Source organism: Diachasmimorpha longicaudata, chromosome 17, assembly GCF_034640455.1.
Source record: "Diachasmimorpha longicaudata isolate KC_UGA_2023 chromosome 17, iyDiaLong2, whole genome shotgun sequence".
NCBI classification, from domain to species: domain Eukaryota; kingdom Metazoa; phylum Arthropoda; class Insecta; order Hymenoptera; family Braconidae; genus Diachasmimorpha; species Diachasmimorpha longicaudata.
In genome coordinates this window covers 2,909,424-2,935,942 of record NC_087241.1, presented here as the reverse complement: position 1 = coordinate 2,935,942, position 26,519 = coordinate 2,909,424, and the positions used below count along the sequence as shown (strand labels likewise).

Genomic DNA, 26,519 nt, shown 5'->3' with positions numbered 1-26,519 from the left:
GAAATTCAAGTATGGGATTTAAAACGTGAATATTCAGTATAGTTTGTAATTTTTTAGATGTGAGAAGAACAATTTTTCAATTAATTCACAATTTAATGTGAAATTATCCTGAATTATACCGAACAGGAGTTTAATTATGAAATAAAAAATATGTGCACTTATAAACTGATGGCATTCAATGGAACAAAGCTCAGGACTAAGTGAAAATGAGTCAACATTAATTATGTCAAGGTGTCGCGTGATACTTTTCATAATAAGAGCTTTGAATGACACTGAGATAGGAGGAGAGGGTGGGGCAGAGTGGAAATTCTTTAATCGATCAAAAATTTCGGAATTTCTGTTTGTAAACAAAATGTGACTCTGGAAAAATAATGCCACGCACCCCCATCACGTGCTGAACCCCATGAAACCCGGGATTTTTTTCCTGTGACCCATTTCGAATAGATTTAAAAAAGAGATATAAAAAATTAAGGGTAGGGTAGTCTGAGCCTCTTACGCTTGAATTACAATTAAATACGAGATAAAATCGTTGATGGAATGTGTTGAACATTAATCTATTTAAAAAATTTATAAATATTTCCAAAGTCTATTTTTCCAATTATCGTTTCAAATAATTTTCATTGAATTTTCTTCTTCACCGACAGCTTTATATTCGCAAGAGCTACACATTTCCATTACAAAACCGAAAACTCAAAAATTGTTTCCAGCCGAAGTGCTGCGCTGATGAAAATTCCATTCCAACACATTTCCCCCCCCCCCCCTCTCCCCACGGTTCTCACAAAATTCTCCACCCCAATTCGCAAATATGCAAATTCACTCCAAATTAGAATCCGCGCCGTTCCTTCACGCCTCATTAATTCGACTCCCGAAAACAAAATAAAGCCCGAGGGTGCCCTCCGGAATATTTGGAACCATAACATTGACTGTGTGCAGGACCACTTACAGACCACTATTACGTATTTAAACTACCAATTATTTATTATCCGCCTTAAATAAAATAAAAATTCTCAAAAAAAACGAGACAATAACAATTTAATAAATTTTATAAGTTTAATCAACTTATAAAATTTAATAAATTTTAGTTACGCAATTTCTATTGAATTTTTATGCGGAATAGGCGAATCAGGAAGTTCATAATGCTACACCCCCTTCACCACACCCCTAGTTAAATTGTTTATTATGTTCTAATGAAAGTTCAAGTCTCAGGCGAAACAGATTAATAAGAAAAAACGTTAGACTTTTTCTTATTCTAATAGAGGATTTTTTTAATGAGTGCAACACACCTCACCCCACAATAATATTACTACCCCCATTTTCTCCCCTTTTGGATGGAAAAATAATCACTTTTCATTCATCCCCTGACGTCGCCTCCATCATCCATGAAATTAAATGCTAGAACACTCCACCGAGAACTCTTCACACCTTTCATCCCCTGAAAAAAAGCAGATGAATCGAACGAAACGCAATCGCTGCTAATTAATCAACTCATCGAAAATTTAATTACAATTCACAGTTCGGATGAATCAGGTCCATTCAAACTTAGACAGAGTTTTTAATTAAAAATGCGTCGCACAGTTTTTTCACTAAATCCACTCAATGACAATTGGGGGATGAGGTTTTACGCTCTCATTAACTCTAACGGGTTAAATTTTTCAACAAAAAATACCACTTGGTAAATAAATACAGATGAAAAAAAGGGAAATACATTGGACACGAATAAACATCCCCTGGAATACATTTTCTGCTTTTCAATGAGTTCCATTCTCTCTATTTTCACCCTCACGAATGGGAAAATTGATTCGTCCCAATTTTTGCCTCGTCAGAAAATCCCAGAATAGAATTTTGTGAATAGTCCTCTCATTTTAATTGAAATCCAAAGTCTGAAAAAGTGTGAACCACATGATAATCTCGACTATTGTTTCGGGTAATCCAGTACTCGATAGCGGAAACCCAGTATTATTCCGCATATTGCACATTGGGTGGATGAAAAAGTGAGTGAAAAGAAAATTTGAAATACAAATTGGAACAAAGGATTTGCACCGTCGATTCGTTAAAATTCTACCATTTAAGGGTTTGTGGGGGTGGGAAGGGAATTATTCCTCCCATTTGTTGAGTATAAGTGCACAGATGTTGCGATGCGCATGAATTTATTTCCTCTCAACGGGGAAAAATAGGGGAAAAGAACGTGACTAGTCACGTAATGGTTGAGCTGATGAATCATTTCGGTAATTTTTGCGAAAATTATGGCAAAAAATAGACGACGAAGAGTCAATTAAGTAGCGAAGTGGAAAAACGAGATAAGTTCACAGTGTCCTAGCCGACTTTTTGAGCGATATCTCGGAATCTAATAGAGATATCGAATTTCTTGTCATGACATTTATTGTAGCACTCAATGTGCTCCACAAAAAATGTTATAATAAAAATTTTGATAGCTTCCCTGGATTCCGAGATATTCAATAAAAACTGATCGACAGTTAAAAGTCAGATCTCGTTTTACCACTTCCTCGTTGAATTTTCTTATTTATTGCGGAAAATTTACGGTACTGGTGGAAAATTTTTTCGAGGTCTCTGCATTGAAGTGGCTCAACCCTTCGTTCGATATTTTATCGACGGGGTACGCTATTTTTGAATATTCCCAGTTGCCAAATTTTCCAACAAATTCTCTGTCAATTACGACTCCAGACATGATCGAGTTTTCTAAAAATTTTCTGCAGTTTTCGATAATCTTCGAATTAATTTAAAGGGTAGAGCTACCTTAAGCTTATAATCTCTCTGGTTTATATCAGCCACCGGGGCGACACTCCATCTTAAATCATACCATAAAAACAGATAAACCATCACCTTCATCCCCCTGACACGTCACTGAAATACTGAACATCAGATACGTCCAAATCTCGCATTTTTCTTTGAAAATAAATTCCAAAATCGTAAAAAAAAATAAATGATAAGAAAATAATGTGGATCCAATAAATGTCCCAGACTGAAATATTGATTTAAGTTAAATAAAAAATAGGAACTCTGCGACATATACATTAATTAATATCCCAAATAATATCAACAATAACACCGAAAGAATTAAGATAATGACGAGCCTCACATGATGAATAATACACCCCAGCCTCACGAGCCAATACTACAAGTTATTTTCGAGGGAGTCGTTCATCGACTGGATCCTATATACATCTTCCTTTCGACCCAGTTTTCATTTAACCGTCAATCCTCGACTCCTCGAGCCATTCCCCACGTTTCGACTATTATTTCAATTTTATATTCATTTCAATTTTATTTTTTCTCCAATTTTTATCTTTTATTCTTTTACATTATTCTTGATTCATATTTCAACCAAAGCGCCCCTATCACCTGCGTTATCAATCAATTTAACGAAATATATATTCAGTAATTAATTGGAACAATTGAATTCGATGGGACGCTAGCCACGTGCCAGTTGCATAATTAGAGTCGCTTTTCTACATTTTCATTAACGCGTCAAATGTTATTACACGGGATGCGCTGCTCGTTCGTTGCAATCAGTCTCATAAACTCTTATTCTCCGGTCATTAAGCTCCACACATTTTTTTTCATCACCGTGTGGGGTCTTAATCATTGCTGAGGGTCTTATCAGGTTATCAGTGAAGTCCTCGGGTCACAGGACTTTGACGATTTTTCTAAACAGTGAAAAAAAATTTTTTAACACATAAAATTTCTGAATCTAATTCTGAATCGATTCAACTACGAATTTCGTAATTTAAACTGAATATTTATCTCTGGGGGTACCACCAAAAGCTCTCTGAATGCAACGAATGAGGAATTAACAGCAATTCAGGTATTCAGATAATTTTAATTGAAATGGAATAAGTTAATCAATCACAGTATCGAAGCAGTGATTACCATGAATTACCACATCACCAGCAATCTCCTGAAGCTCTCGAAATGACAATACTGTGGCAGTGGCAACTCAGACATTTGCTCAAGATCAACTGAGACTTCTCCGACAAACATTAGCTCCGAACGCTGGGAAACTCCTGGAGCCCTCGGAACTACTCGAAATGTACCTCACACACGTCTGTACCCCCGATACCTGAGCAACCGCGTGGGTAAATAGTCCGAGAAGCCGTCGACTTGAAACCCAAGTCTGTCATCTCGGTGAACCCACCTCCGGCTGTATTAGACCGACCCAGATGTAAGTGACTTCGGTTAAGTACTTTTGAATGCACTCACGCTCAGGGCGAAAGATTCAATTTTGGTTCGGGCTTCGACCACTGGATAATCTGATTTTAGAGATCGGTAGTGGAGATGTGCAGGTGCGAAAGGACCTCACGAAGAAAAAAAATGATTTTTTGGAAATGTCGATTTAGTTCAGAGAAATTTTTATTTTTTCAAAATTCTATTTCCTGGTTTGATTATTGCCAAGGAGAACCCAGTTAGGTCTAGATTACGATAATCAATGTTACTCTAGAAGATGAGTATTTGATACGTGACCTTGAATAAACTTTATTAATAATTTAGTTTTTCTAAATTTCTGATTTTCTTGAGGGAACGATTTCGATGAATTATTTAATGCTCATAATTATTGCTGGAGTTCATTCAAAGTTATGTATCACATGATCATGTTCTAGGAGACTATAATCGACGTAATTTAAATGTAATCAGAACTGTCAGGTATTACTGGATTTAAGAAATAAAGAATTGAAATAATAAATATTTCCCAGACGTCAGAAATTAACGTTGAGAATTATATTTTGGATTTTTTGTCTCCAAATAGATGGATTTTGATAGAAGAAAATCTACAGGAAGTATAAATCCTTCGGGAGGTTCCTCTACACAGAGACAAAATGAATCTCATAAAATCCAATTTTGATTTAATTCCAACGCTTAGAATTTAACGCAAAGATTTTTTCACCAAATCCAAAGCGTTCGAGTGCCATAAAATTCATTTCATCACCAAAAACCATTTGGTGAGTACTAGAATTTTTTCAGTGGATTTATTCTGTAGTTAAAATAAAATGTATTATCATACCTGAAACATACGATCCACCTTTTTGCGAACGCCCTCGTGATCCATATTGGGATCGGAAAATTTCCCCATGAGTTCGTAGACAGCTGTCACAATGTCCGTCATTTCCTCTCGGGTGATAGCGCCGTCGCCGTTGATGTCATACAGAGAGAATGTCCACCGGAGTTTTTCATCCATGGATCCTCTCGACAATATGCTCAATCCCGTCACAAAATCCTGAAAACAGAAAAAATTTAAATTATTATTAATTTAACTTGCTCCATCATTAATTAAATTATAACAAACTGAAGTGGAAAAACGAGATAAGTTGACTTACCCTTCCCAGAACCTTTAGATAAAAATTAGGGAATTCCCCCAAAAAAAAAATCGGTAACAGCTCTACCAATTTTTTTTATTTATTAATTTTCATTTATAAACTACGATACGAGATATATACGATTGATTAAATATTTCTCTAGATGAGAATAATAAATTCCCATTCCTTCCCAGAACCTTTAGGTAAAAATTAGGGAACTCCCCAACAAAAAAGTGGTAACAGCTCTACCAATTTTTTTTATTTATTAATTTTTATTTATAAACTACGATACGATATATTTACGATTGATTAAATATTTCTCTAGATGAGAATAATAAATTCCCATTCGCCAAATCAGTCCGAAAAATTCTGCCAATGGAGACTGCCCCAATAACAAGCAGTCATCGCTCCTTCTCGGGCATTGTTAGACCCATCCGTAGAGATGGATCTCGAGTGCGTTGAGGATGCTACCTCGGTAAGAAAAAAGCACGTATCCTGAAGCTGTTGATGCGGCAAATTGCCTCGAGTCACGTAAAAGAATAAAAGTGCCTCAAGCATTGGGTTGTTAAAGGCGAATAGCGTCCGGAAAATGAAGCAAAGAATAGACGTAGGAAGAGGACAGATGTACATGTGCTATGTGAATGTATTTAGGTTGAACCAAAAGCCCGGAAACCGGAGAGAATAACTGAAAAATGATGGCTCCAGGGCATATCCCGCGGTGTTGGATGACTGAAATTTTTATAATACTCTTTGAGTTTTTTTCCACTGTACTGGAAATTCAGATTTTTTTTTATTTTATTCCCATAATTGCTGATGCATATTAAACAACCTCTGGATTGGGGAGAAAAAAATCTCCGGGGTTGTGAACTACGAGGGCAGAAACACTCGAGCTTTTACATTTCGAATGGTTTTACAGGGGGATCACTATTTCGCTGATCTCACGTTCTTTTATTTTTTTTTATTCAAATGGATCAATCCATTCAAATGGATTTTTAGTCGGTCCAGATATTTATGAAATTTTTAATGAATGTCGCCATTTCATATGGAATGGCAAATTTTTTTATGTGAAAAATTAAAGGAATTCTCAATTAAAGGAATGGACTGAACACAGAATTTTTCGATTCGATGTATTAAATAATTGGAATGTTAATTAATTTTATGTCTTCGTCCCTTTCGTTTTTCGAAATATTGTTTACTCTTGAAGTTAAAGTGTAAATAACGATTAGATATACCTAATCTACAATTTGATAATGGATTCCATATAAATTGCTATTGAAAAACCCTGACTGTTTGAATAAAAAAATCATCCCCCCGTTTTACAACATTTTTCTCTCCCTGCTCCCCCTTATTTCCATTTACTTTTTCGGTCTCACAAAGCTCAATCGGTCTGCAAGCTCCCTGTTAAAAAAACATGAGCAAAACTCGAGTTAAAGACGTTGGTAACGGCACGTGCTGCCGGGTGCGAAAGGAAAAGGGAGGAAAACCAACTCCGTGAGGATGAAAGGGGATGGAAAACGGTGGATGGGGTACGGTGGAGCCTTGGACGTTGTATAAATTTCAGTTGGACCACTAAGACCCGGCATATATCCCACCCCAAGAACGCTTAATCTTACTTACATCCCAGAATCTAAACTTTATGCATCAGGAAGAACCGCAGTGTGTCGGTTGTAACACGAGCGTTTTCATCGTGTAAATGTCAAAAGTGTCTCGTAGGTTGTCTCGTCAGGTGGCTGATGTGGCGAATTAATTAACTGGGGGGGAGGGGTCTCATTAGGGTGCGCCAGTCGAGGATATCCAGGAAACTTTCAGATTGGGGGGAAGGGGTTGAATACATTGAGATATTAATCATCGAGATTGGACGCTAAATTGCGTCAGGAGAATGTTTAAAAAATCTGGATAATTAACAATGTTTAATTGACGTCTTGGTAGCTGTTACGCATTTGTTGTTATTGTTTTGGGAAATTTGAGATAGAGGGAGAGAAAAAAGTTTTGAAAAATTACGTGGCTGTTCCGTAATTAATTAGTGAAAACAATATTCGGTAGAAATTATGGAGCAGTAAAAAAATGCCTGAGTGTTTCGTAATTATTACTGAAGATTGTTTTGATTGGTAGATTAGGGAAGTAGTACGTAATTGTTTAAGATTTTTTCTCTTTGTGTAATTACAATTTTTATATTATTTTAGTAATTGTGATTGAGGGCTTTTTATTTATCGATTTGAAGTGAATAATATTTATAATTATAATGAGAAATATTTTTCTTGGGAGAAAAAAATAATGATGAATATTAACAAATATATGAAATATTATATATGATATATCATATCATATATAAAATATAATATAATATGTTTTATACATTATGTTATATATTATATATAATATATATTATACACTCAATAATTTTTGGGTTTAAAAAACTCAACTGAATGACTGGGGGTTGGTAATGCCGGTAGGGTACACACCACTCACGGTTTGTGGTCGGCTCGGGAAACCTGTCTGCGGTAGCTTCACCTCCTGTCTGACCCCTTTAAGATTTCAACTACTGAATAACCCTCGGGATAACCCATCATCTCGTGTTACCGTGAAACTTACTGACTTGGATTGGAACCAATTATCTTCAATTGTCAGGTACTTTTGGTCCCCAGGGGTTCCAAATACAATTTATTTTCAGGGTGTACCCACACTGAGGCACTTCCAGCTATAGTTTTTTTTTTACTATTTATTTTACGTCGCTCTAATTCTGTTAGGGAACGCTGCGATGATAATCAGGACTTTAAATGGTTTGGGTGGGACTTGACGTCCCAAATTTATGGGGAATCGTATGTATGAGGAGTGGGGCGTCTGTTGGCAATGCCCTCGATGAATTGTTAAGGCCCCCTCCTCGGGATGAGTCCCAAATAATTTTGGAAAAAATCCCGTTTACAGAGCATTAAAATTTCAATATTTTCAGAAATTATTTTTCCGGGGCCAGTGAATGACTTTGAAAATACAAAATCTGTGGGACTATATTGGGGGTTGAGTGGAAAGTCGACTCTTCCAAATTTTGGGCCTTAATTCTGTGCCGTGATAGTGAAAAATGATAAATCATTCGTCTGGTTTTGTTAATTTTGTGATTATTTCAAGGAAAAATCATTTGCTCAAAATTATAATATCATTTGTTCATAATTCAAAATCACTTGTTCATAATTCTGATAAACTACCATGAAATAAATTTTGAAATAAACTTTAAGATTGTCTCGACACATCTAAAAAAATGACAAACTCAGGTTTGAAGAACTACAAATTTTCTCTTTTAATTTACAAAATTTTCACTACTGACTGTTCAACCCCGAAACATGATGACCTACAACTAGAGAGAAGGGAACTAACGGTATTGTCTCTCACCGCAGGAATAGAACCCGAAGGGGAATCCCCCGTATAATTTCCTGACCCAGATACATCGTGTAAACCAACCCTATTCGCATTCTCCAAGTCCCTCGGTGTTGCTCATGCGATTTGCAACGTAAAGTTTAAATAAACTTTTCACCCCTGGTATTTCAGGATGATGCAGTTTGTTTCGATGATGAAAATTGAAGATGGAATAACATCGAATAGTCAGATGGGGGATAAATGAGTTGGTGGGTAGGATGATGATGGGGTAAGGGATGGGCCCTGTATCCTAAAAGCCAAGTTCTTAACTCAATTCGGAAGATGTATCAGGAAATACCACTGACGGAGCTGATGTTCGCCAACTTGTCATGTTGCTGGTAATCGAGGAAGGGGATTTGGAAAGTTTGGGAAAGCCGGCGGGATAAACCGTTGGCTCAACGTCGGCAATTAACGCTGTCAATTATGACTCGTTTTACAATGCAGGGGATGGAGGTAATTGTTAGGGGTTGATTTACGTGTTTTCTTTATTGTTTAGGGGGTGGAAATTTGAAGCTTTGGTTCATATATATTATATACTATATATTATATACTATATGTTATATATTATATATTATATATTATATTTGATTTGAATTTTCAATTTAAAAAAATTACATTTCTATTATTTTATCTTCTGGAGTCTTCATTAATATTATTACTGGTAATTAAAAATTTTATATTTAAGAATTTAATGGCAACAGTACTCGAGTGAATCATTTCTTCAATTACAGATATGTGAAATACTTTGGTCAATGTAACGGATCAGGTAATTCACTCGATATAAACTTCCAAAAATCGGTGTTTTTTTTTCGAGTATAAACTCTTGCAAACGATTAATTCGTTTCAATACACGAGTTAATTTTTTTTCCACAGGACTTCATTGTTGAAAGTTGATGTACACCCTGTTCGAACACTCCAATTACGAGGGGTTGTAAAATTGAGCCCGAGGTGAGAGTAGTTGTGCGATTGAATCAGACGTACAAAGCGCAATTTACACTGGATTTCGTTTCAAGGACTGTGAGAGGATTTTCGTGTTTTGTCTGGGCCATCAAAATAGAGTGACTCCAATGACTCACATCCATTATTTATAATTACCGTAATTACTAGATTGCGAACAAGTGATACGCATCATCATCGTACCTTTTCATCGGTATTTTACGTGTCATAAACTCCATTACGATGAGGTCTTGAGAATAATATTTTTTAATTGAGAATAATTTTTTTGTTTCTCCAGTTTTAATTAGAAATAATTACCCAAAAAATTTCATATAAATCTCAAGTTTGACAAAAGGGAAAACTTCAATTTCTCTTGATTTATAATCTTTTGCGGTGAATCGAGGATTACTGCTCTTCCAGGATTTCTGGAAGGGTCAGATGGTTTAGTCTAGGGGAATGGAATAAACTTTTGCAAGAAATTCCGAAGGACATGCAACGATTCAATAGTAATCCTCTTATATGGAAGATTGAATCTCCTACGATAATTCCACTTTGATTACTTCTGATGAAATGGAAAATTGAATTATGATTCAGCCCAGCGAAAGAGGAAATCACTTCTGCCCGAGTTTTACATACAGATTTTATTCCAGACATTACACCAAATTTTTATTAGAAAAAAAATTTTTTCTGCTGGACAATTAAAGCTATTTTACCCCACGATACGATAATTTTCCCTGAATACGTTCGACAAAAAGTCTGGGATTTTTATTTTCGTGGACTTGACATGTCCACTCATTTCACTACAGAATTAATATAATAATCAATCAGCGATTACTCATTAGATTTTGGAACAGACCGGTTCAGTGACATTTCCCTTTTCTGAAAAATCTCCAAATATTTTTTACTCCTCAGGTTTTCAATTCTCGTTTATTTTCTCATAACAATTTAATTGTTTAAACTTCGATTCTGCTGGAGAAATCAATTTCTCTTTTCATAGAGTCCAATATTATTATCTTGATCCCACTATTTTCTAACGATTCCTATTGAATTCCTGCGAAATAGGCGAATGGGAGAGTTCAGACTCCCCAGAGGTCTCACTTTAACGCACCCTACAAACCCACCCCTATTGAATACTCCTCTCCATGTACTCTAGTGTAATTTAGTTCTCTTTAACGTTAAAAAAAACAGTTTCAAATGTTTGGATAACTAATGCCAATATTCCTTCATAATCAACAGACCTCGCAGTGTTCTCTTAGCAAATAGCTGTGACTACATCCAAACGATCCTGTCAACACGCATCCCTCATGCAAATAAACCTGATTATTGTTGATACTCCGTTACACTCTTCCCTCCCTCCCCCTCCCCAGGCCCGCCCTCAGGAGGGCTCGAATAAGTCATTAAGACCTTCATTAAAGTCCTGGACTGAAAAACGTCCCGACGCCTCCGCAAAACTTTTCAATTAAATTCCGTACCAAGAATCTTTTATATTTTTTCTCCAACTTTTCCTTCTCATTCCTCCCCTCACTTCCATTGATAATCGCACTACACCTCGCCATTGCGGCGCCAGCAATTTCCTCACCAGCTTCGCGGGTCTCCAATTTTTTTCCCATCGTCGAAGGTCAAAATCACAGCTCAATCGTCAAGGAACGGAAATTAGGGAAAAAGCGACTGCTTATGGAGGGAGGAAGTCTTCCTGGCATTTCAATTTCATATAAAGAGGAAAATTAAAGTTTTGATTGGAAAAGTTTAATTTATTATTTGGATAATGCGTTTGTTTGTTGTAGAAAAATTATTCGCAGAATTGAAAAATGGTATGTAGAACTGAATAGTATTTTTGATAATTGAATTATCAAATTTGATGAGATTTTGTAAACGATGTGATTGAAAATTTAATGAAAATTAATGATGTGGAGAATGAAAGTGTAATTACACTGTCAGAATAAATAAATAAAATTTTATAGACATTTTATTTATTGAATAATAACTTTCAGGACAGTGTTTACGAAGATCTTCAGAAGAATCATCTTTTAATGATTCTTCTGAAGATCCAAAATTCTAATGGTGGCCCTGGTGATCCAAAATTCTAATTCGTGACGTTTCCTATAAAAAAATGTAAAGTAAAAAATTGTCCGAATTCCAAAAATTAAAAAAATTTCTATCTAAAGTTCAAATCGGAGGATTTCAAATAAAAAATAATTATTTTGCAGCTTCTCCCTTCAACAATTCTCCCCAAAAATTTAAATAAAAAATGCCAAGAAAATATTATTCACGACAACACCCTTAAGAACCTCGGATAATCCACAAAGGGTAGATCATCCCTATTCGGGGGTAGCGTCCGTCATAAAACTCCGAGTACCCGGATATTTGAATAAAGAACCTATTTCCCTTGACCCCATTACATGTCATTGACCCTCGACATCATCAATTGCGATTAATGATTCAATGATGGGTGAAACGGGGAGAAAAATTCAGGGGATGGGGAATATAGTCATGAGATAGACTTCCGGTCTCCGCTTATGAATTTCTGACGATGGGGAGACAAAGACTAATGGGATTAGAAGACTTTCCGTAAGTTTGACGACGTACGATGGAATCCTCAGGGGGGTGAGGGGGTTGACAGAGAGCGGAAACAGCAGAATATATCGCAGGGTAATATTTTTCCATTTCTCCAGGAAATTTCACATCGCTTTCCACCCCCTCCCTTTGTCCTGTATCGGAGTTTCATGAATAACTGAGTGTGACGCACTTCACACCGGAAGTGAGAAGGTCAATTTAATTTCAAAGAAGGAAAATTCAGAGTGGAAAAATTATTAATAAAGAGCACTCACTTCGAAACTCAATAATCCACTGTGATCTTGATCCAGGGTGTTGAAGACGTAGTGGGCGTATTGGCTCGTATTCGCTGAAACAAAGAAGATAATGCGTCAGGTATTAGGAGCTTCTAAAACTTCCTACAGTATTATTATATTTATTTAATATTTTTGTGAAGAGGATTGTTGATGAGAAACTGTTTCTCGGAGAGGACTAACGCAGAGGATTTGGAGGGGGTGATGAACGGCGCCGCCTGGCGGTGGCGTCCCTGTACTAGAGGCGGCATAACCTCTTTAATTTAGAGGTGATGAATGATGAATGGTAAATATTTTCGAAATTCACCCCTTCAGATTATTTATTTGTAAGAATGAATAGATTTCACTGGAGGGAGATTATTAATTTGAATGAAATTATTTCTTCAATTTATTCTGTTAAAAAATCGGTGATTGGTTCGAGGGGACTTGATGTGTCCTGGAGGAGTCGAAGAATTTTTTTTAATTCAAAAATGAAAGTTAAATTCCAAAATCTTTGTCGCAAAGCGGAAGAAATGCACGAAGATCATTAGACACTTAGAATTGAGTTGACGTCATTGACTGTTTGGCTAGCGATTTAGTTCTTTCTAAATTATGATTCATAATTATTGAAATAATTATGAAGTTATGAAATTATTCGAGTGGTATTCATGATGAAAAAAATCGATGGAACGTGTATAATTCAAATGTGAGTTCCATTAGATTTAAAATTTCGTGTCATTTCCTCAGGAAGAATTTTTCATCCCCTTCGGAAAATTGACCCCGTTTCACACCTGCTTCATAGTAATATTGGGGCCTGGCGGAGACTGAGTGACAAATATCGCGTGCAATATCGTAACATATTGAAAATGACAGTCTATAAATGGAAAACTATCACAGGTAGATCAAGGATCGATGTATCATTCGCGTGACACTTCTGTGAAGTACATTTCGTTGTTAAATGTGGTCACTGATTTTTATCCACCGGGAGAATTAAGAATCATTAAGCTCAGTCATTTAATTCAATTCTTCAATTAAAATAAGTTCTTTACACAGTTGCAGTTTTTAAAAATTTTTTTGGGACATTTTGAGTTGAAGGTACTCAAGACAGAAGTTTCTACTACGACGCCATCTGCCGAGCGCGTCCCTGTACTCATCGAGGTTTCTCCTTCTCCGGAAGAAAAAAGCAATTAATTAAATTTAATTTATTCGCAACTCACAGAATAATGTCTGTCCGACAGATTAACGTTCCCCCAATTTTATTTAAGAATTTAAATTAATTTTACTCATCACAACAAAGAAAAAAAATTCAAGTCTTCGATAACAATTTCTGGAATTCAGAAGTTTGTGTTCTTCAAATAATCTGACGGAATAAAATAAACCCCAGAGCTGTTAAATAAATTTCTTCAAGTTCTAAAATTAATTTTCTGACAGCTGGACATCCAGAACTGTTCTCTATCATCCCACCCCAAGGGACAAGGTCACAGGTGTTTTTCATATTCATTAAATAGATGAATATATTTATAATTGTCGATAAATGATCGAACGTTCGAATCATAACTCCCCTCACGATTTTTTTCCGAATGAAGGAAATCCTCCTCCTTCTCGCGAATAATTACTCGAAGGTCCATCTTCCCTTCGAGGAACCTCACGGGCGAGAGACTAGGACAAGGGATGCTGCTCCCTCCCCTCCAACAATCGATTGATTCGCGTCAAAATTTTTATGAGCGTCGAATCACCCATAACCATCAATCTTCGTACTCCATGCATCCATAAATTATGGTCTGACGCCCGAGAATGATGTATGCAGCTTTCATGGATTTTTGCGCTGCTGATACAAAAGAAGAGAAATTGCATCTGGTATTATTCTTCCATAGAGATAACAGGTGGGAAAAATATTCGATAAAATGATCTATGAACTATTTCCATATTCGAGTAATTGTTAGTGTCTCACATTATGACACCAAATTTTTTCGCGCCAAAAGCCAAAAAATGCAAAAAAAATGATAAAATTGATGGGTAGAAAAATTGTCTGCCAAAGATCTTCCAAAGGGTATTTGGGATCGTGAGGCAGATCTTCAGAAGATCTTTCCAGGATTTTTTTGAAGATTTCTAAAGAATCTTTCACAGACAGAAATTTTTCTACGCGAGATATCTCCAGATAAAAAATATCTTCCAAAGATATTCGAACGAATCTTTTGGGATCACTAGAGAGATCTTCAGAAGATCTTTCCAGGATTTTTTTGAAGATTTCTAAAGAATCTTTAACAGACAGGAATTTTTCTACGCGAGATATCTCCAGATAGAAAATATTTTCCGAAGATATTCCAAAGAATCTTTGAGGATCACTAGGTAGATCTTCAGAAGATCTTTCCAGGATTTTTTTGAAGATTTTTGAAGAACCTTTGACAAACAGAAATTTTTCACGCGGAATATCTTCAAACAAAAATCATCTTCCGAATATCTTTCACAGATTTTTTTGGAATTCCCAGGAAGATCTTCCGAAGATATTTGATGCTTCCTCTGAAGATTTCCGGAGGATCTTCCATCGAAGGATATTCGTTGTAGCAATGTGAATCGTGTTTACAGCAATCGACTAATAAAAACTTAACAATCAAGGCAATCATTAGTCGTCCACTAACTTTATGACTAAGGAATCTCACTCCTGTCTCTTTAAAAGCCTCTTCTCGAGGACATCCTTTAATGACCTTATCCAGTCTGGTCATAAAGCTCGAATAAAACGAGTAACACCCAACTCATCTGAAGAACATCTCGCTCCTTGGAATTAATCTCCAGTTGTAACGATTCGAGTGCCTGCCCCGAATAAACAAATATCAAACTTATTCGACAGTTAAATCGTCAAAAGACAACTGTATCATTCCTGGAAATGAGGATCCTTTCATAATTGAAAGAAATTCCTGCACTCGTTTAAATGAAATTACTGTACATTTGCATGATCAGTGGACCATCTGTTTAATCGTGAAATAAGAAAAACATAAAAATGTTTAAAATTTCAAGTAATGTCATGCCGTCAAAGGCACACAATACTCGGAAATGGCAAATGTTTTCTCAGAAAGTTCAACTCAAATTTACATTTAAACTTCTGTTCGGCTTCCGGAGCCCATGTATCTACCCCAGGATTTCAATTTTTCATTTGATTATGAAAGCAGACTGCGCGCACCAACTCCACTGGGATTTTCATTTAAAATTATTCTTGGAAACTGAGAAAAATTTCTTGAATTTCTCTGGTCCACAGGACATTGCCTGTCGGGGAGATTACCCTCGACTGGATCTCCAACAATGGACGATAAAGGAGTTTAAATCATTACAGGACCGACAGTTATGTCTTTTATTCTCAGTGAATGTGCTGCTGAATTTATAATAATATAAATGCAACAAATGGAGATCAGTCGAGATTTACATGCATCCATGACTGAATGAATAATGCATTGGAAAAAATATTTCTAACAATTGAAATCGTATTGTAAAATGTACATTCATTTTTCGAATATTGATTCCTTGGATAATTGGACTTGTAAATTTTTTTGAATTTATAAAAAATTATGGAGACTGTGAGGTTCGAAAAAGAAATCATTCATGAAGAATGATCTCCAGTTGAATCTTCCCAACTCTGATATTCTGATTCTCCAACTGCTCTTCCTCTTGATGAATCCAGAAGATCAAAAGTTCTTCAATGATTTCCACTCTCAATCAAATCAATTACTTAAAACACTCTTCACATTCAAACTTTCGATAATTAAATGATGTGCAGAGTTCTAAGAACATCCTCCACTGACCCTTGTCCTCCCAGTGCTGATTGAACGATCAGGAATCCTCCTTTCATGACAACAGCTGATAATAAATCGAGCGAGATCGAATGATCCCATACCAATCATCACCTCCACACCACTGGACTCACATCATCACCAAGAAACTCCAGAAGAGACCGTTCAACTCCGCACCATTGAACTTCCTCATGAATCATTCGAACCGTTCACCACCAGACCAGTTCACCCACTCAACATTCTCCACCCATAAATTCTGAGATTGAAGAATGAAAAAAGATTGATCTCATCGTATTCCCAAAAGCGTCATATTCATCCTCCGAGCAGTCCGATAAACTTCACCACCCTCTACACCTCATTATTGATAAAGTCCCAGTGAACTCTGAAGTAACCCCTGCAATCCTTCACTTTTATTCCCCAGCTTGACTTGAATTTCCCCGGGGACTTGGCCTGCGTTCAATACATAACAAGAAAACACCGAGGAGTAAAACCACCAGAGCTTCCAAAAGCCATTATCTCCTGGCATTAGTCCTGTAAAAACAAGAGGAGAGTGGCTACTGCTCGTTGAATCGCATCATCTGATTCCCTTTCGATTCTACAAGAGAAACAAAAAAAAATTTAATGCTAATAAAGAGAGGGTAACAATGACACAGCTCTGTCATTGTTATTTGTATCCCCTGGCACCACTGCTGTACAAACAAACATCAGCAATAACGTTATTGTTTTCTCACCGTCGACGAGACTCAATTGAAATTTCCGGGGGATGTTTTATCGCCGAGTGATCCGATCAACATTATAATAATGAAGTTGTTGAGATCATGACAACATTCGGGTTGTCATAACGTTGAGGAAGAAGAAAGATAAATAACGAGCGGCAAATTATGTTATTTTTAGTACGAGAAACAGGGAATGGTGAGGGGAGGCCACCGAGTGGCTGTGGTCGCGCCGTCTGGCGGTGGCGTCACTGTACTAGAGATGTTTCAAGGTCACTGGATAATAACTGATGATTCGTAGAGTTTTTGGAAGCAACGTGTGTAGGAAAATTATTGTGGAGATGAAAAGACATCTCTGATGAGTCAAAAATATTTTTTGGAGGAGAAAAATCTGGTTTTTTCTGGAGATGACTTTGGAAAATATTCAGATCAGAAAAAGTTGTCGTTGAATTTTATCTTCAACCGAAGATTGACAACTTTCTGATGTTTTTGAAGATTTTGAAGGCGAGAGACGATGGTATTCGTTTATATCTAATTATTTATATCGAGGTTAATAGACCCTAAATAATTTGAGTTCTCACTGGATTCGCTGCAACAGTCTTTGTGGCAGGAGATAATTAAATTGGTCATTGTAGTCTCCCGATGGCAAACTGAAGAGTCACCGTCGCATGCTTCTGTAGAATGAGGCTGAATTTAGCTTTAATTAGGGTGACCCTGGTAAATATGCTCATCTGCCTGGTTGAGTCATACTCCAAACGTCTGGTCGCCCCAGCTCATCCCAAAGCTTTGTTCTACTTTTCGTCTGAACTCATACCGTAAATTAGAAAGCACCAAAAGTGTGCACATATATTCGGCTTAATTTCACCGTCCAAAATCGTAATTAGTAAAATTCTTTGGGAATCTGTTAGATAATTTGAACGATCGATTGGTAGTTCCTGGGGACTCGATAGGAAATCAATAGTTTATTCGGTCGACCAACTCGATTGACCGTTAGCTCAGCCCGTATCGATTGATCGATCAGTGCTGTTTCCCCTTCCGATTCGATTCAACATGGCGACTTTTTTTTTATTTTTATTTTTTTATTAAGCATTTTCAAACCTGGTGGGTTTAATTTGCATACAAATGGTAGAATACAAGGCGGTTACATTGATCGTAAATTCTTATCGAACATTTTTCTAGAAATTCACTAATGATCACAATGCATTATTTCTCTAGTGTGGCCAAAAATCCTCAGAATAGTACGGTGGAAAGAACTTTTATTCGCCTAATTGACATAAAAAAAATATGGCGTCGTTTGCTCGCGTCTTTCGACCTGATCTTTCTTAAAAATTTATTGATCACAAGTTTCGGAGGTACCGGATCCAAAAATATTTTTTACCATTGATTTTACGTTAATATTCAAGGGTTTCATGCATTTGTTGTTGGAATATCTATCATAACTTTCCCCCAACTCCTCATTTCACATATTCACAAACTGAATTTTCCCCCGTAACAGAATGAAAACACCGGACAATCGAGTAATCACCATCAACGGATGTACATTTCCTCGGAACCTTCCGTTCTCCTCATCTTTTTATCCCTCCATGTGGGCACTGATTGCGCTTTTGATTACGCCACCCCCAGGCGCAAATGTATAACAAGACCCCTAATGTCAGCGCGTCACTCCAGATGGCGCACGCGTGCGTTCCTCGTCCGCCGAATCAGATGACAGTTACGACTCCACTCGCTTCATTTTTTCATCCGTTAGTTATGGAATTGTGTCAGGCTAAATGAAGAATAATAAAAAAAAAAAACGAGCTAGACTGGGTCAGGAATATTCATGGTATTCATAAATAGAGGATTATGGAAAAAAAATTATTAAGGCAGAGGGAGGGATTACTTATGCATTCCTGGGTTACTTTCGGTGAAGGCGCACCAAGAATCTCGGGAATGGATGAAAATCCGGAGCTTGTAGATTGCAGGACGGCTCGTGAAGATGTATCGACGTATTCCATTTACTCAAAAGCCCCTTTAGACACTTTTATTACGTTTCGCAAGACCGTAAATATTCGCTTTTACCTCCCTTCGTTTGAACCCATGCCCCATATTGACCCTGTGCTGGCGCTGATTTTGTCGGGGTACGATATATTGAGGATAAAATGAGAATTTCGCTCCGGAGAAAATGACTGTTTCCCTTGAACTTTTTAAGGGACTTATAATAGTCTGAAGAATTTAAGTTCATCGAATCTCGTCTGACTGTGTCTTCTTTTCCCGGGTACACAAATTATTGTTTAGAATCATCGACAGATTTTCGGAAGATCTCCCTGGGGATCCGAAAAGATTCTTCAGAAGATCATCGAGAGATCATTTTCGTGGTTGAAGAGGTTTTGAATTCTCATGCAGAAAAGTTTCTGTCTGTTGAAGATCTATTTGGAATCTTCAGAAGAATCATCGACAGATCTTCGGAAGATTTCCCTGGGGATCCGAAAAGATTCTTCGGAAGATCATCGAGAGATCATTTTCGTGGTTGAAGAGGTTCTGAATTCTCCTGCAGCAAAAGGTTCTGTCTGTTGAAGATCTATCAGGATCGTCAGAAGAATCATCGAACGATCTTCGGAAGACAATTTTTGTTTGAAGATGCGTTCAGAAGAGAGCTTTTTAAAAATATTTTCCAAAGTCAAGTTCAGGACATCTTCACAAATATCGACTTCCGAAGACCTTTCAATGTTTCTTCTGAAGAATTTTGGAAGATCTTCAGCCGGTGAAGGGAGCACTAAAAGCTTCCAGGTAATTGTCACTCGCAAGCTTCGCGCTAGTTACCATAAAAATGAAACAGAATAATTTAAATATAATTATAAATTTTCGAATGTCCGGTCGGGTCAGGGGAAATATCCTGACGGCTGACCAAAATACATTCGTACCACTGACGGGAAGACCGCTGACACCAGTGATAATTCTCTCGCGCCAGCTATTCATCATCCTCGTGACTAATGAAAGTAAAAAAAAGTATGGCTCACCTCCTTGGGGAAAGAACTGTGAGTAAATGCATTTGAAGGTGTCCTCTCTGACAACACCCGTGGGACACTCGGCTTTAAATCCCCGGTATATTCTTTTCAACTCAGCCTCGGTAAATCTTGTCGCCCTGCAGAGACTCGCCAACGAGTCCGGTCTGTATCTAGGTGTCTGCTCCTCTTCGTACTCCGAGTCTGAAATGAAAGAGATTTTTTTTAATGTGCGGCAAGAATGTAGAGTGTGTTCATTGAGAGTCACTGTTTTTTTCACTGGTCATGCTGTAATTGGATTTTCAAAAAAATGTTGAAGTCTTTGAATGGATCAACAGGATTTTATTCGTCTGCGGATTGTTGCTGTCTGTTTAGGAAGAGAAGGTCAGGATTCGCGGGGTTTTGAAGTTCATTGGTGCGACATCGAATGTCGGATGTTGAAAACCAGCATTCAATGTCGAGGGACATTTAATTCAAATTTAAATGATTCAAAGTGGATATAAAATATTAAATATTAAGAGTTTTATATTAAATATTGAATGTCGAACTAGTTTTAAAAAGTTGATTGGTGCGACATTGAATGTCGGATGTTGCAAACCAGCATTCAATGTCGAATAACATTTAATTCAAATTTAAATGATTCAAAGAGAATATACAATATCGAATATCAAGGGTTTCATATTAAATATTAAATGTCAAAATAGTTTCGAAGTCGATTGATGCGACATCGAATGTCGGATGACGTCTGTTCATGTTAAGTTCCGACGTACAATATCAGATCTCAGGATGGAATATCAAAAAATTCTAGCAATTCCAACTGAATTTCGAAAATGTCCTGTTCATCCAAAGTTGGAGCATCGACATCGACTGTTGGCGACTGCCTTTTAATGCTGGATACGATGGCATAAAAAATTGTATCTCAACTCTGAATGTCGGATGTTGACCTTCGATGTTGAACGCCATTGGCATCCAACCCATTATTCCCATTATATTAATTATCAATGAACCACTGAATTTCAATGTCACGTAATGACCTTCAGTCTCCATTCTCAAGGCCAAATATAATCCCAACATTCAATGGAGGTCGTTGATGATGATTTCATAAATTATCGTTTAAATGAAGATCACGAAAATTATTAAACCGTACACAACCCAGTTTGATTTTCCCTCTGACATCATTGGCAGCTGCGGGTAACAGCAATTGACGATTTTGCAACAAACAGCTGACCTAAAACGATTATAAATTCTTTGGATATATGACAAAGTGCTCCAACGTTTGTCCACGTCATATCGAAAATGAAAAGGCATTCCGTGGAATCTATGCCGTCAATATCAGTGACAAGCTCGACGCACGTTTGGCCGGTGTTATTACCCGTAAACCCAATACCCGGTTATTTATTTTTATGAACAATCATTGATTCTGGAGGTGGATTAAGCCGACTATAAAACTTAAATATTAAATTCAGTTTTATCCTCGACGCGTATACTATTTACGAGAATAGCACGTTTTTAATCAATGCCGAGAACGTGTCACGTAGCGCTTGGTCATTCGTTAGTCCAAAGTCATCAAATGTGACAATGAAAATGTAATTTGTATTGTTTAATCAAACAAATTAAATTTTGAATAAATGACTGATGATGATCGCTTCAATTTTTCCCTGTTCCAGGATTATCGCGAAGAAAAAAGGACAAATTCACAACCGATTCTCGTAGAAGTGTTTTTCTTGTCTTCGAGATCTTCTGAAGATCTTCCTGGTGACCCCGAAGGATCATCAGCAGTTAATTCCTGTTTGTGGTTATATTGGAACCACAGATTAACGAAAATACTTCGAAATACTTCTGTCAGTCAAAGATCGTTCAGAAATCTTCAGACAAATCATCGAAAGATCTTCATAAATTCTCTCTGCGACCCAAAAATATTCTTTGGAACGTTTTTGGAAGACAATATTTTTTACAAAATACTCTGAATGTCACTTGGGACACCATGTTTTGACAAACGCCTTTAAAAAAAAATCTAAAAACCAGAATTGATGTTGAAGATCTTCAGAATAATTATTCTTGATGAACAGACTGATCTCTCGAGGATCTCTCCTTATTTCTTGCTACGATCTTCCCTAAAAATAACTCAAACGATTATTCAGCTCACGATTACATGACTAGTCGTGTACTTTCACCTGTACTTTCTCTCCCTGCACAGAACATTCACTAATAATTCACGAGACAGGCTACAAAATATACACCAAGAGCACGAAAATAGGATGTTAATTACCTAATGCAAATTTGACACCCGTCCACGCTTGACGTACATAGTTGATAAATCTCCTGTAGAGCGGCCTTGGCGGTCGTTTTGGGGTTATTCCCTCTTCCTCGTCCTCCTCTTCGTCGGTCTCTTCGGCGCCAGGTGGTGGCCCAACGCCAGTCAATGTTCCCACTTGATTTCTCGCGCCTAGAATATTCACGACCTCCCGAAATCCGGGACCAACACTCTGAAGTCCTGATGGATAGTTTGCGGGGGCAACGCCTGAGTCCAGACGATATCCGATTGGTGGTGTACCACTCCCACCCCCGCGACCTCTGTCACGTCCACGTCCACCTCGTCCCCATGATGCTGAACTCCCTTATAATTTCATGGAGATGAGAATTTTTTTTTCACGGAAAAACATCAATTATTTCGATGGTGCGTAACATTTCTTCAGAAGTGAGTGAGTGAGTCCCAAAAAATGGGTCAGTTGTGTAGGAGATTGGGACCGAAATAATGGGTCAGATGATCAGAGAATTGAATCTCAGTATCAAAGAATTGGAACTGCGTCTCCATCAACGGATTACTAATTCCCAAATTGGGACCAAGGCCCAAAAATTGGGACTTATGTAGACAAATGGAATGACTGTTGTGTTTGATGAGAATGGGCATTAGGAGTGGGAGAGTATGTGTTTTTGGAGGGTATTATGGGTACAACTGACCCAAAAATTCTTGAGGGGATCAAAAAGTGTTTGAAAAAGTTTATGAATTTTTGGGCCAGTATTTTATTTGTCTGTTTTTTTTTCATCGGTCCCAATATGAACATGAACGTATACCTTGACGTTTCTTGTAGGAGGGGAGCCCCACCACGGGGCCGCAGCCCCCAGCGGTCCCCGCGACAGAGGAGCTGATGGTTGTGACACCGGATGACCGACCACCCCTAGAGCCACCACTACGTCGTTCGTATTCACGACGCCGGCAAGCGCCGCCGCCGCCTCCACCGCCACCACCACCACCGCCCCCCGCAGACAACAGCACGAAATATCCAGGGATACGCTTTCGTCTGCTATTTTTTTCGTTTCCTGTGTCTTATATTTTTTATCTTCAAAATTCCTTTCCCTTTCCGGTTTTCTTTATTTACAACCGGTTGGTTTCCCACTTCCGTTGCGTTTCGTGCGCCCTCTGAAATTAATTTAATTTATTGCACCGAATATTTGTTATTGTTATTGTGGAGAGAATGGGATTGTGTCAACTAAAGTGGGAAAATTGGGTGGGAGAACCAAAGATTGGGTCAGCCCTTCCTACGATCGAACCACAATTCAAAAAAAATTGGGACTAGTTTAGAAGGAAGTTGGGCCTGTGACTACGACACTTTGTCTGCCTTCTGGAGAATTGAGCCGGCATTTTAAGACTGAATGGGACCACGAATGAGTCGGGGTCGCGTCCGGAAGACGGACTGACAATTCTTAAAATGGGCCAGACCCTTAGGAAATTAGATGATCATTTTGAATAATCAGAGTATGATTCCAAATGATGGAATCGGCCATTCAACTATTTGTTCCGATTTTTAAAAGTTATTGTTTGGGCATTCAGAAATTGGGTCCTATTTTTTAATGGGGCCCGCACCACCAGACATTGACAGTCTTTTTTTTTATTTGAGTCAGGGTCCCCAGATATTGGTGAACTTCTTTTTAATTTGGCCCAGGATGGTCCGTAATGGGGCCCGTAGGCCCAGAGATTGGGCCAGGGACCCAAAAATTGGGCCAGTGTCCCAAAATTTCGGGCAGTGTCTCTCACAAATGGGGCCGGGGTCCGCAAAAATTGGGCCGGGGTCCCAAAAATTGGGCCAGTGACCCAAAAAAAAAAGTTTTTATTTTCGAATTGAGGGATATTAATTTCCTTGAGTGATGAAGGGTAGCCATTAACCCGAATAAAAATAATTGAAAAAAACAAAATTGATGGGGAGTCTATTTCATTAGGTTCTACATTCCGCCGAAACTGGCAATTTTCCTCTTTCCATTAACTTTTTTATTTCCATTATTTTTCCACTGCATCGTCCACTGACAAGTGGATTTAACCGTTCATTGGATTTCATCGGACGCGATTCACCATCTCTCCGTGAATTTTCCAGGCTTTCCATATAGGCTGTACATGGCAGACCAATTCCAGATCAGTCTCTATCTTCCTACTCTCAACGTGTATTCTACATTACTCCACCCGTCCAACCCCTCGTGATAAATCCATTGAGTCTCGAGTTTGCCCTCACTAGGAAATTTATTCCGACTACGATTTCCCGTCTCTCCAACTCTCTACATATACCATTTTTCTCTCGGTTTCGACTGCTCGTGCCAGATGTGACAATCGACTGTTCATCGTTTCATATTCAACCGAGTAAATTTATTTGATAAAAAAAGAAATCCGTAAAAATAATCTACACGAGATTTTATATGATATTTTACTTGTTTTCTCGGTTTTGGGGGGATGCAGATCCAGTTTATGCAGTTGCGAGGAGAATAATATTGAAGGGGATGATAGCGGAGGGGTCTGACCTATATTTGTCTTTCCGGTGGATTTTTTCACTTTTTTTAGGGAACAAAATCTCAACTTCTCTAGATACAGAATAATTTTTTAACGCTTTAAGAGTTACGGTCAAGGTTGGAGATACGGAAAAATTTAATAATTCAGTGGAATGAAGACCCGTTTCGCCCCATTATTTTTCACAATATATAAAAAAGAGTGAAGTCTTGAAGTTTATTTTTTTTAATTTTCGGGTAATTTTTAAATTGTGTGTAACATTTTCTAAAGACGTGATTTTTTTGTGATAAAAAATTATCGAGAGAGAACAATACTACCAGGAGGGGAGGGCGGGCTCCCTATTGGCTATTCATGTAATTTTTTACAGCACAAACCATCAGATAAATCGCCAAAAGATCTTCAGAAGATCTCCCTGGTGATCGAAAAAGACGTTTTGGTTTTTTTTGAATTATTTCCAAAGTAGATTTCAGAATATCCTGCGAGAAAAACAAATTTCATTCCTCAAATTTTCTGAAGAATCTTTGTAAATCTCCAAGAAGATCTGCTGAAGATCGTTCGATAATTTTTGTGAAGATTTCTGCCAGATCTTCACCAGAAATATTTTTAAAAATGGAAAGTTACTGAGGGATTGAAAACGAAATTGTTCAGTCCGGCAAAATATTGAAAAAATGTAAAATAATTTTTGTTTATAAATTATTAAGACGATTTTTTGTCTAGGCCGAGAAATGTGGTTTTTCCGGCTCCCTTTGTACCTCCAGTACACGAAGAAAAATGTTTCAACCCGACTGTGTTAATATCTTCTGATGGGGTGTGGAAAATCTGGGGAATGATAACAGCTGAAGGGTATCAAGGCGTGAAGGTATGACAAAGCCGGTCTTCACCGGTGTCTGTGCGTATCGATTAGCTGGATAATAAACGTTGACATGAAGTGTCCACATGATGAGGTGAAGGACTCACCCGGGTCTCCTTGATGGCGCGATCAGAGGTGGGGGATTCAAATCCACTGGAAGCTCAGCCTCACCCAGTTTTTCTCCCGAATTTTTCGGTTAATTTTGTGTTCTCCCCGAAGTTTCGAACACTCTCGAGATATTGAACATTGGTGATTGATCGGTCGATTGTTATGTTAATGTTAGACGTCTGAAACAAGCGAAACACAAACAAACAGCGATTAGTTGAGTTGTTACTGCGATTGTTAATTATTTTTGACGATTGGTTTTAGTTTAATGCGAAAAAATCATGTGCGAAAGGTGTTAATGTCGGTGATTCTTCTGAAGATTTTTCAACGATCTTCATTAGACAAAATTTTTTCTACTCGAGAATATCCAAACAATTGTCTTCTGAAGATCTTTCGACAATTCTTCCGACCATTTCTAAACGATCTTCAACAGACAAAATTTTTTCTACGCGAGAATATCAAAAAAATTGTCTTCCGAAGATCTTCAAAAAAAATGTTCTCTGAAGATCTTATCGCCCCAGCAAAAAGCTCAGACATTTCGAAGACTCAAAATATATTTCTATTTGTCTAGAAAATACATTCGTCAAAATAATTTTATTCTCAGGGAAGAGTCAACCTGAAATATCTTCCCACCGAAATCTTCACTTCATCAATTTCATTCGGAAAGCTCTTGGGAATCCCCGGGGAGATTGCTGATGACAGAGAGCCCAATTCTCATATTTGTTTCAATCCCTCAAGGCAATGCTCGTTGTAGTGCGAACCGTCATGTCTTCCGAGGAACTTCATTTCGAATGGAAATGGAATAGCCAAGTCACCACTCCATCCACGTGAATATC

At 37.6% G+C, this 26,519-nt stretch overlaps 1 protein-coding gene across 1 annotated transcript in view; it reads right to left on the bottom strand.

Annotated features, from left to right (window-relative positions):
* The window catches only part of LOC135170640 (uncharacterized), a 54,232-nt gene that overhangs the window by 4,819 nt on the left and 22,894 nt on the right, over positions 1-26,519 (bottom strand). The window contains exons 2-6 of the mRNA XM_064136643.1: positions 23,030-23,275; positions 22,224-22,571; positions 19,970-20,158; positions 12,482-12,555; positions 5,018-5,230 (exon numbers count right to left, since the gene is read on the bottom strand). Coding sequence (XP_063992713.1) covers positions 5,018-5,230; positions 12,482-12,555; positions 19,970-20,158; positions 22,224-22,571; positions 23,030-23,275 — 1,070 coding nt within the window. The remainder of the gene's footprint in view (positions 1-5,017; positions 5,231-12,481; positions 12,556-19,969; positions 20,159-22,223; positions 22,572-23,029; positions 23,276-26,519) is intronic.